Source organism: Leucopleurus acutus (genome assembly GCF_964270905.1).
Source record: "Leucopleurus acutus genome assembly, chromosome: 8".
NCBI classification, from domain to species: domain Eukaryota; kingdom Metazoa; phylum Chordata; class Mammalia; order Artiodactyla; family Delphinidae; genus Leucopleurus; species Leucopleurus acutus.
In genome coordinates this window covers 104112974-104125146 of record NC_139151.1, presented here as the reverse complement: position 1 = coordinate 104125146, position 12173 = coordinate 104112974, and the positions used below count along the sequence as shown (strand labels likewise).

At 52.1% G+C, this 12173-nt stretch overlaps 1 protein-coding gene across 4 annotated transcripts in view; it reads right to left on the bottom strand.

Annotated features, from left to right (window-relative positions):
- Positions 1-8966: 8966 nt before the first annotated feature.
- KDM2A (lysine demethylase 2A) overlaps positions 8967-12173 on the bottom strand; it is a 106216-nt gene continuing 103009 nt past the window's right edge. For 3 of the 4 annotated variants that reach the window (XM_082844883.1, XM_082844885.1, XM_082844884.1), the window contains one exon: positions 8967-12128. In XM_082844883.1, the coding sequence (XP_082701009.1) occupies positions 11947-12128 (182 nt within the window). In that variant the 3' untranslated portion in view covers positions 8967-11946. The remainder of the gene's footprint in view (positions 12129-12173) is intronic. The other variant, XR_014326385.1, reaches the window with a different exon arrangement.

Here is a 12173-nt window from a genome sequence, read left to right as displayed (position 1 = left end):
GTGACAAGATCCCCTCCCAGTCCTGGGCACATGGAGCCAAAGCCTCATGCCAGTTGGTGGGCCAGTAATCAGAACACTTTTGCAAAGCATAGGATCCCCACGCCCCGCCCCCGCTCTTTGCACTTCTCAGCCTACCTTCTGAGATCAGCCTCGGCAGAGCCTGGAACCAGAGCACATCAAGACAGTGAGGTCCCCTCGTCAGTGGGCGACACCGCCATCCACTCAGATACTCAAGCCAGAACTCCAGGCATCATCCTTGGCTCTCCATCTCCCCCTTCCCTAATCTGTCACCACACCCTCTTATGTGGCCTCCAGATAAGAATCTTCTTAAACCTGTCTGCTTCTGAGGATCCCCACAGCTGCTGCCCTGATGCAGGCCCTGACCAGAGACGCCTCTCCCCAATCTAGATCTGATAGGGTTACTGCCTGCTTAGCACTGAGAAGCAGTGCTCCCGGACCTCTGGGGCTGCTGAGAGTGGGAAATCGGAGGGGGGCCCACTCTGCCCAAAGGTGAGCAAGTTCCTTAACCTGCAAGTCAAGGTCTTGGATGAGTGGGTCCTGCTCCCCTCTCAGGCCTGTGTTGCCACCATCCCCTATGCCTGGGGTCCCCCCACCAGCCTACCCATCAGTTTTTACCTCTGTGCCTTTGTTCTTCCGCCCTGTGTCTGGAAGCACTCTGTGTGCCCTCTTCCCTGGCTAATTCTTGCTCATCCGTTAAGCCCCACCTCCTCCAGGTAGCCTTCCCCAATCCCCTGTCTCCAATTCTGTCCATCTCCAGTTCTGCACTAACTGCCTACTTCCTTGATTTGAGAGCATCGTCAGTTGCAAGATGCATCATTTCAAGCTTTTGACAGAGGGATGGGATGTGTGTGTGTGTGAAGCTTTATTAAATGTTTGCATCCATTGGAAAATGCATCCTGATGTTAGAAATGCTAACGTATAAAAAAAAGTGTTCAGGGCTTCCCTGGTGGCACAGCGGTTGAGAGTCCGCCTGCCGATGCAGGGGACACGGGTTCGTGCCCTGGTCCGGGAAGATCCCACATGCCGCGGAGTGGCTGGGCCCGTAAGCAAAAAGGGTTCATACCTCCTCCCACTGCCCACCGTGGGACCTGGCACAGAAAAGTAGAGTCAATGTTTGATGAATGAATGAGTGACTGAGTGAATGAGCTCCACAGCCCAAGGTGGCACATGGAGTTTGGGGTAGAAGACAGCCAGAGGCACAGGAGGATGCACCAGAAGGCCTCTAACTTCCTCTCCTCCCGCCTCTCCCCAACTCTTCTGGACTCTAACTACGGCCACCTGGGGTTTCTGGAACCACTCCTATTTAAAAATCCTGTCTGAAGAACTCATCAGACCAGAGTCCCCGTGAATTCTGAAAAGCCAGCCATCCTGCTCCCGGAGGTGGCCCTACCTCCCCGACACCACCTGAAAGCCCAGAAGGCCCTTCCCAGCCACTGCCCAACCCACAACCCAGGCAGGCCTGAAGCTGGGGTTGAAGGAGAGAGAGAGAGAGAGAGAGGGAGGGGGGGATGGAGGGACGGAGGGACGGAGGGAGGGAGGGAGAGAGAGTCTCCAGGGCACCCCTCACTGATTCCTGGGACCCTGGAAAGCAGCTCTTGGAAGCCCTGGGCTGGGGCTTTTTTTGGGTAGTGCTGCCCTCTGGTGGTTGAGGGAAGGTCGATTGTCAACCTGCCTTTTCAGGCTGGCTTCAGTCGTTTTCAACCAACTTTGGTGCCTAGACCGTGTCAGCCTCTGGCTGGAATGCTAGGAGTGAATGAGGAGTGGAACCCCGTCTCTGCCTAGTTGGCAGGACTGCAGATACATCATTACCTGGCATCTTGCCCAGATGACTAGTAGGTGTTGCAAATTTAACGCGTCCCACACTGAGCTCTGGCTCCGCACCCAGCCCGGTCCCACCTGCTCCTCTCCCGCCTCCCCATCTCAGTAGTGGCTCCTTCCTCCTCCGAAAAAACCCAGGAGTCATCCTCCATTCCTCTCTTCCCTCACTTGCCTCTGCCGCCCCCCCCCCCGCCCCCACATACACATGCCCTCATCCAGCCTGTCCTGTCGACTACCTGGTGTATCACCCCAAATCCTTCCACTGTGCCCTGCTAAACCCGATCTGAGTCCCATCACCTGGGGCTGCCTGGCGCTGATGCCTGCACCAGCCTCCTCCCTGCGTCTCCTCTAGCCAGAGTTTTTTTGTTTATTTATTTATTTATTATTAAATAAATAAATTTACTTATTTATTTATTTTTGGCTGCACTGGGTCTTCGTTGCTGCGCGCACGTTTTCTCTAGTTGTGGTGAGTGGGGGCTACTCTTCGTTGTGGTGCGCCGGCATCTCATTGCGGTGGCTTCTCTTGTTGCAGAGCACAGGCTCTAGAAGTGCGGGCTCAGGAGTTGTGGCTTGCAGGTTCTAGAGCACAGGCTCAGTAGTTGCGCTGTGGCATGTGGGATTTTCCCGGACCAGGGCTCAAACCCATGTCTCCTGCATTGGCAGGCGGATTCTTAACCACTGCGCCACCAGGGAAGTCCCTATTTATTTATTTATTTATTTATTTATTTATTTATTTATTTATTTTGGCTGCGATGGGCCTTAGCTGTGGCGGGTCTTAGCTGCGGCATGCGGGGACCTTTAGTTGCAACATGCGGGAACTAGTTCCCTGACCAGGGATCGAACCCGGGCCCCCTGAAGTGGGAGTGTGGAGTCTTAACCACTGGACCACCAGGGAAGTCCCTAGCCAGAATTTTTACAGGCCTAAATCTAACCCCATCTCCAATGACCACCCCTGCACTTAGGGGAAAACCCACCCCTCTCTGTGGCCTGTGAGACCTGCAGTCTGGCCCCTGCCCATCTGTCTAACTCAGCCCACTCGCCCTTCCCTGTGCCCTTTATTCTCCAGTCTCTCTGGTCTTCCTTCTGTCACTACTACAAGCCAAGTTCATTTCCACCTCTGGGTGTTGACTTTATAATTCCCCTTGCCTGGAATGACCTTCCTTTCCCTCCTTTCCGGCAAGAATGACTCCTGCTCACCCTGCATCCCGAGGGCTGCAAACTTCCTGTTCATTTTTAGTGGAAAAAAAAAAAAAGTTCCTGTTCAGGGGGCTCTCCCCGGGTGCCCCCGTTTGTTGTGGTCACTGGTGCACTCTTCAACCCTTACCATGGCACTGGGCACAAAGTTAGGGCCACAAGGAGAAAGAGGATTCAGTGGTGGCCCAGTCTGGTGAGGAAGAAGACCCCTAAATGAATGCCTCTAATTAACCTGGCAAGAGCTATAATGTGAGGAGATGGGGAGCTCAGGAGAAGAGAGTCAGGGGAAGAGTTGGGGAAGGTCTTGAACTTGACATTGTATGCACATGAGCATGAGTGAGTTTGGGGGTGAGGACTGGCATGTGCCAAGGCCCAGGGGTGCAAGTTTCCTCCTGCTGGGGCTTCACCTCTTGGTCTCCATCCTGGGGTTTGAAGATCCAGGAGGATGAGCTTGAGGGCTTCCCAATCTGTACACCTCACCAGGGGTGTGCAGATTAACCAGGAGAATCTCCTGCCTATAGTGGACAGCCACCTCTTTGATGTCCCGGGGCCCAGACAGTGCCAGGCTCTGGCTAGGCTGCTGGGACTTCACCTCATTTACTCATCCACTTATCCAACAATATTTGTTGAGCTCCTACTACATGCCAGGCACTGGTGCTTGGCCTTGGGGATCCAACATAGAGAGAGACAGTGAATCTATGGGCAAACCATACATAATAATAAACACTGACACTTACTGGGTTCTCCTCACATGCAGGGCACTGTTCCTAGAACCCAGATGATCTCATTTAATGCTCAAAACATCCTTATGAGGCAAGTGACAAGTTATTGTAAGAGCCAGCAGCCTCCTCAGGTGAAGTCGGGGAAACCTCTGCGGATTGGCACTTTTGCCAGAGCTAGGCTAGGAGAGAAGCAGCTTTGCTAGGGGCAGGGAAAAGAGCTTTCCAAGCATGTGGAACAGCAAGTGCACAGGCCCTGAGGGAGGAAAGAGCCTGGTTATCCAGGAGGTTCCTACATCTCCAGGAGACAGGCTCTTTGCTCCCTCCCGCACAGTCCAAGGACCTTTGATGGCCCACAACTCTGGGCCAGGCTTCCAGACCGCTGGCTCCGCCTGACCCACTTCCCTGGAGCAGCGGCTCTCCTCGGAACCCTCCGTAAGGTCACGAGCCCCACGGCTGCCCCGGGCCCCAGTCTCCTTTTCCGCCTTGGAGCTTCCGCGCGGCGTGGCCCCGCCCCTGAGTCCGGCCCCGCCCCAGCCCCGCCCCAGCCCCCGGCCCCCTCCCGGGGCCGTTCGCAGCGCGCATGCGCCTCGACGTCCGAGGCTCAGCCTGGCGCTAGGTCGTCCTGCGTTCCCACCGTGGGTGTCTGTGCCTTGACCCTCTCAGCCCGCCAGTGAGTGACCCAGTCGGGGTCTCGTAGCCCCCACCGGCCCCACTGTGGCGACTGGTACTTGCCGTGTCAGGGGGAGGGAGGATGTGTTCGGAAAAGACCTGGGGTCAAATGCTAGTGCCACTTCCTGCTGCTTCTCTGGGTGCCTTAGGCAAGTTACTGAACCTATCTGAGCACTGCCTTTCTCATCTGTACCCGGGGCGCCTCCCTCCTGGCCTCACTGGATTGTTTTGAGGATAAACGGAGATGATGTGTGTGCAGTGTTGAGCCGAGGGACATGGCTTGTCGAGTGGCCACTGTCCTGAGTACCTTGGGCCTCACTTGTGTCTCTCTCTCAGCGTCCTCCATGGTCTCTTTTCTCCCATTTCTCGTCTCCCCTCCTCCTTTCTCTACCTCTTTCTCTGCCTTTCCTTTTCTGGGTCTTTCAGGGTGTTTCTCTCTGGGTCTGTGTCTCTTTCTGCTTCTCTCCCTCTGTCTTGCCATCCTAGCACTGTCATGGCACAGTCTGGGGGCATAGCAGCTGGACTTCCTGCCCCCCTTGTAGCTCTCTGGAGTGGGGCGGGTGGGGAGGCAGAAGCGCCAGGCTGAGGGCAAAAACAGGTCCTCCCTGACGTTGGGTGTCTGCTCTCACTGTTTCCTGCCCGTACATGGGTGTCAGCGCTGAGGTTTCCTTTCCGGCCTGGCACCTGGAAAGGTGGTGGTAGGGCGAGTCTCCCCAGCCCGCAAGTGCCAGGCCTGCTCTGCTGCTGGCCACCCAAATGGCACTTAGCACAGAGGTGGCCTGCGAGGGTGGGGGGAGCTGGTATTGGCCCTCTTCCCAGGTCTAGCTACATCATTTGCGGGGTCCACTGCAAATAAAATGCACGTCCTCTTGCTCAAAAATTTCAAGATGATGACAACAGTGCATTAAACTAAGTGTGGGGCCCATCTGAGGGCAGGGCCCCGTGTGACTGCGTGGGTCACTCACCCATGAAATTGGTCCTGCTTCCCTCTCCTATAAATCCACTTTTCATTATGCTCAGTAAATTTCCTTATCCCTCGACTCCCAGGGCAGATGAAGGGGGTAAGCAGAGCTAGCTAAGTCTAGCCCCACCCTTAAGAAGTTCAAAGTGCCATGGGAGGGCTTCCCTGGTAGCGCAGTGGTTAAGAATCCGCCTGCCAATGCAGGGGACACGGGTTCAAGCCCTGGTCCAGGAAGACCCCACATGCCACGGAGCAACTAAGCCCGTGTGCCACAACTACTGAGCCTGTGCTCTATAGAGCCTGTGAGCCACAACTACTGAACCCACGTGCCACAGTTACTGAAGCCTGTGCGCCTATAGCCCGTGCTCCGCAACAAGAGAAGCCATCGCAATGAGAAGCACGTGCACCTCAACAGAGAGTAGCCCCTACTCACCGCAGCTGGAGAGGGCCCGTGCGCAGCAACGAAGACCCAACACGGACAAAAATAAATAAATTATTAAAAAAAAAAAAAAAGTGCCATGGGAGGGGGTGTGGACAAACACCCAGCCTGGTTGCTCAGCAGGCACGAGGGAACTGGGGTAAAGGCTCAAGCTCCAGAGTCCCAGGCCCAGAATTCACGTATGTCCCAGCCCTGCCACTGACCCTTCACTTTACCTCTCTGAGCCTTGGCTTTATAGAATGAAGGCACCTGCCCACCACCCCCTCCCCTGGCTGGGGTATGGGCATGAAATGCCATTGCTTGTACACAGACGCTAGGGAGCAGGGCGGATAGGACCAACTCTGCAGTCAGTCTCCAGGTTTTACTAGCAAAGACACTTTAGGCAAATGTCTATAACTCAGTTTCTCATCTGTAAAATGAAGATAATAATAGACTTGCTATGTATTTACAGTAGCCAAAACATGGAAGCAACCTAAATGTCCATCGACAGATGAATGGGTAAAGAAGATGTGGTACATACATACGCAATGGAATACTACTCAGCCATAAGAAAGAAGGAAATAATGCCACTTGCAGCAACATGGATGGACCTAGAGATTATCATACTAAGTGAATTAAGTCAGAAAGCGAAAGACAAATACTATATGATATCACTTATATGTGGAATCTAAAATATAACACAAGGGACTTCCCTGGTGGTCCAGTGGTTGACTCGGTGCTTTCATTGCCATGGCCCCGGGCTCAATCCCTGGTCAGTGAACTAAGACCCCACAAGCCACGCAGCACAGCCTTAATTAATTAATTAATCAAATATGACATGAACTTATTTATGAAACAGAAACAGACTCACATAGAAAACAAACTTATGGTTACCAAAGGGGAAAGGAGGTGGGGGAGGGATAAATTAAGAGCTTGGTTAGCAGATAGAAACTACTATTTATAAAACAAACACGTCCTACTGTATAGTATGGGGAACTATATTCAATATCTTGTAATAAACCATAATGGAAAACAATATGAAAAAGAATATGTATATATACATGTATAACTGAATCACTTTGCTGTACACCAGAAACTAACACAACATTGTAAATCAACCATCCTTAAAAAAAAAAAGTAGAGTTGCTGCGAGGATTCGGAGTTACTTCATGTAGGTGCTTAGAACAGTGGTCAACACATAGTAAGGCTCAGAAGATGCCAGCTGTTTTTACTATGTTGTTGCCTGTGAAAGGTACAGTATGTCCAGGTTAATCCCTTCTGGTTGGTGGGGAAACAGGAAGGGCTTCTGGAGGAAGAGGTGTTTGAAGGAAGGATAGATTTTCATAGTTGTGAGGGTGACACACCCTGAACACAGCAAGCCTGGTGACTACAGAGGTGTCCAGTTTGAGGCCTCTTAGAAGCACCTACCACCAACCTGGTGCTTCTCATTTTACGGATGCCAGTGGCAGGATGAGTTTACACATGACTCTGGAGTGTTACACATGAAGACTGAAGATTTTTGTGTGTGCTTTAGGAAGATTCATAGCTGAATACAGGTTAGATTGGAAACAGGCCAAAAAAAAAAAAAGCTGGTAGCATTAACACAAGAAAGGAGGGGAAAGATGTATGAGGTAGTGAATTTGGAGAACATGACAACAAACTGGCTGTACTGGGGAGGCACAGGCCTCTGGGTATCCAAGCTACTGGGAACACTCAACCCTGTTGCTTGGGCATCTATTATGTGCCAAGCTCTGCACCAGCTGCTGGGGATGACATGGTGAGCAACACAGTCTGGTCCCTGTCCTGGTGGAGCTTCCCAGCTAGCTGGGGAGACTGATTTTAAAGGAGTCCTAAAAACCAGTAGGGTGCTACGGCAGCATATGATCCAGTCTTGAGCAGGGTGGGAGATGGCTTCCCAGAGGAAGTAACATGTAAACTACGGAAGGTGTACCAACAAAGGGAACAGCAAAGGCCCAGAGATGGTGGCACTGAAGTTAGCTGTGAGGGTGGAGGGGAGTAGGAGGGGCAGATGGTGAGTGAGGAAGCTTGGACTTCATCCTGAGACAGACACACTAATGGGTTTTAAATAGAGAAGTAGTCAAATCTAAGAGAAATGTTCTGGCTGCCAACATGGAGGACAGGGGGCTGGCCTAGAGGCTGGGAAGCCTCAGGGCTCCTGCTGGGGTCAAGGTTCTGGACAATGCTGGCTTCACCTAGGGTGGTAGGCGTGAGGTCATCGAGAGGTGGACGATGGGCTCTTGTGATATTTAGGTGGCAAAATTGACACTCTGCCTTCCCCTGCAACATGGAACATGGCCACATCCACATCCAACCTCAGGAAGTGGACTGGGAACCAGCTCACCGTCCAGGACCCTGTGCTTTTCCAGAATGTGCAGCAGAATTGGAGATGGTCCTTAACAGCTTGGTGAGTAGGATGGGCAGGGATCCCCAGATGCCCTGAGGGTAGTGATGAGAGCCTCCTCAAGACCTCCCGGATGGGATTTCAGCTCTCCTGAGATGGTGCAGTCAGGGCTGAGGGCAGCACGTCAGACATTCGCCTAAAGGCTGGAAGCCTGTACTCAATAAGCAGCCGGACAGTGGGACAAATGCCGAATGGAGCCTGCCTGACACACACCTTGTGCAGTGACCTCGAACAGCATTGTCCTTGAGGCCTGTTCTACAGCTGTAGTGGTTGGAGGTTGGCCTCGGCTAATGGCTGTCGAGGATGGCAAGATTAGAAATCCCCAGGCCTGCTCTCAGGAGAGCATCACAGGGGTCCTTTCCAGCTCTCCTTGAGGACTCTGTAGGGCCACTCCAAGCACTGCTTTGTGAGGAAGGGGTGGGGGTCCAGTAACCTCATACTTAAATTTTCACATCTATTAAAAAGTTCTCCTTCATGAAGTAAAATGTTTTGGTGTTTCCATAAGCAAGTGCTGCTTTTTGACATTCAAAAAAGGAAGGCAAGACAAGTAGTAGAGGCACATAGCAGTTCTGCTGCTAACTCAGGGATGAAGCAGGAACTGCGGGCCTGGGGCGGGGGGCGGGCGGGGGGAGTTGGAGGCGAGAGCCTGCAGGACCTTCTGACTCTTCCTCTTTCACATGGACGCACACACACACACCAAGGCAGAAAAGGTTTTGTTGTTGTTGTTGTTGTTGTTTTTAAAACCTTTTTATTAAAAAAAAAAAAAACCAAATCAAAATATTTCCCATTGGAGGCTATTTCTTTTTTTGTCTTTTAAAAATTTTATTACACAAATATCTCCCATTCCCACATGTCAGAGGAAAGATGTCCTTGCTCTTTCTAAAACCAATAGTGGAGAACGTTTAGAAAACAAAAGTCCAACTAGCTTCCCTCCTTCCCTGGCCCAAAATAACCCCAATGTGTCAACTGAGATAGCATGACTTGTCCCCTTAATGCTTACATTTAATTTAATTTTTTAGCACAACATTGGAGATTGACTCTAAATCAGCAACAAAAAATATATATTTACAATATTTCTCCGAAAACAAAAACACAACCAAACCCTTTAAACATAGTGACTTTAGGAGTTTTATTTATGGAGCAGTTATTTTTTAATCACCAAGTGATTTTATATTATATATATATATAAATTTTCTTCCTTTCCTTGTGGTCTTTCGCCCCGGTGCTCGGAAAGATGGAGGCAGGGTGTCTGGTCCCGCGGTCTGAGGAAGGCAAGCTCTCCTGGCAAGGCTGTGTCTAAGAGCAGATTGCAGGAAATTTGGCGGAACTCCCAGGTTCCTCTGTCCCCAAAGACAGACTTTCTTTCCTCCACATGGACCAACCCTCACCTCTAAAAACCATTTTCCCCCTCACAGTCCCAGAGAAAAGGAAAACCCAGCAAGGGCACAGGTCCATTGGCTGCCACTCCTGAGCTCCCTTTTCTGCTGACCAATTTACGTGCGCGGTAAAAATGCTTGTTTTTCCAAACCAAAAACAAAAATAGAAACCAAAACCCAAAACAAACCATCAGCTTGGAAATTTCTGTAGATGAAACGTCCCAAAGTCAGAGGCACTCTCCCGGCACAATCCCTGCTCTGAAGGGGTCTCTCCACCTCCCCTTTTATAAAAAGACAAGAAAACAAAACAAAGTAATCTTTTCAGTATTTTCCACAGGAGCAACCAAAAAAAGGCAGGAAGCTTCCAATTATAGGTCATTAACAATAATATTAATAAGGTTTTTGCTCAATACCCAGGGTTCTTTACAGAGAAGTTCCCCTAACTGAGGCACTCTGGAATAAGTCACTGGCATTTCCTCAAAGTTTCAGCCCCAGTTGGCTGGGGCCTGGAGACCAATGGAAGGGGCAGAGGGTCACGGGAGCAGACTGCTGCTTCTAAGGTGCAGCCAAGAGAATCAGCAGATTGGAAGAAACAGACACAATGCCACCCCCTCCCAAGACCCAGTTTTCTCTTAGGAGGCCAGTCAATGCCAGGGTCAAAGCTGGGCTAGGTGGCAAAGAGGGAGCCCCTCTGCCTCTATTGCTTTGGAAGTGGCAAGGGTGCATGTGGCGTCTCTCCTTGGGGTGGCTCACACTTCAGACCCCTGGTGCCTGGGCTCCTTCCCCTCCCCCAAAGGGCTTCAGGAGGAGGAGAGCCTGAGACTGGGCTGCAGGAAAGGGGCCAGGAAGGGATGGGCTGGAGGACGAGAAGGTGGGGCAAGGTTGTGCTATCTCGCTATCCTTACAGATGGGGAGCAGAGTGCAAATCCGCGTCTATCATTTATAAGCTCTTGCCACAGGCTGCTGCTACTGAGCATCTCCTCACACACTTAAATATTGACCCAAAAGAAATTCCGACCTTTCTTTCCATTTTTTTTTTTTTTTTTAAAGTGCAAAAAGCTCTCTGCTGCCCTAGAGAGAGGATCTTTGGACAGGCCGTTCAATGCAAAGTAAGAGGGGGCAGCTGATGGGGCTTGACACAGGGTGGTGGAGTGGGAGATACCACGCTCCCCTCCTTCCCTCCACACACACGCTTACTACACTCAGCCACACACACAGAGGCACATGCACACCCCCTTCCATGGCTGCAGGCAGAGGGCAGGTGACTGGCTTCTAAGCAGGACCTCCCACCCCTCCAAAGGTGCCAGATCAGTGAGCCACTAGGGCTAGACACAGGCCTGGGCTCTGGTGGCTACGGGACACCTGAGGCCCGGAGCCTGCTGGGAGGCAGGTGAGGACTTGGCCTAGTTCTCTGATCCCCCCCAGCTGGGGGAGATAGGCTGCTCCCTCTGAGGACACGCATCCTGGGAAAGCCCTATTCAGGTGGGAATAAGGTAAGTGTGGAAAAGGGCAGGGCAGGCTGAAGAAGGAGGGAATGGGGAGATGGTGCCTGTCCCAGAATCTGCCTGGAAAGCAATAAAATGGGGGTGTCCCTGGGGTAGACAGTTCCAGCTCCTCTGAAGAGCCTCAACCCCAATAAGTGCAACAAGGACTTCACAGAAACTAGCAGGCAAGTCTGGGCTGGGGAACCTCATTATGTGAACTACCACGAGCATCGGACGGGATCAAGCTAAAGGAGAGGAGAGGAGGGAGAGCACAGACACAACAAGAGGTTTCAGACACCTCAACAGCACCAGTGTGATCTGCATGGGGCTGGCATTCCTGGGGCTGCTGGCCCCTCCTGCATAAGCCGGGAGAGTGTGATGGAGGAGAGACACGCACTGGACACCATAAGGAGAACCTGGCCACGGAGATAGGGCCACTTTCTTCCCTGGGAGTTTGCTCAGAACCAGGCACTGCTGGGGACCATGGATGGGGAGGAGGACCCCAGGGCCCAGTGCAGATGACGGTTGCACAGACACCCCAAACTGAGAGCCCAGCCTCCCGGCAGGCGAGTGAGCGAGTGGGTGAGCAAGCAAGCAGGCACTGTGACAGCACACGGCCTGTGCTTTCCCCTCAGATCAATTTGCTACCCCCTTCTCCTTAGGAGGGAGAGAAGCAGGCAGGTAAGCCTGGTGTCCACCACCCTCTCTGCCCCGGCTGTAAGGGAAGGGCTCAAGGGACAGGAGAGCAGAGAGGGAGTGTGACGCTGGCCTCAGAGCCCGTGCAGGGTCGGGGAGAGAGGCTCTCCTGGCTGGGGAGTCAGGGGAAGATCGGTTTCCTGTTCAGTCTGGGCTGGGTGTGTCTTAGCTGATCTTCTGTATCAGCTTCTCGTCAGACAGGCAGTAGAGACTGTTGATGGACAAGTCTGAGATGAAGTGCTCGCAGGCTTTTCGGGTGATCTGCTTGCATCCTCGAAGGTCGATCAAGGTGACATTGGCGATGCGCCGTAGGTAGATCAGGGTCTGGTCTGTCAATTTATTGCAACCTGTGGGGAAAGTGACCACAAGGACAATGCTATGTACACACAGCC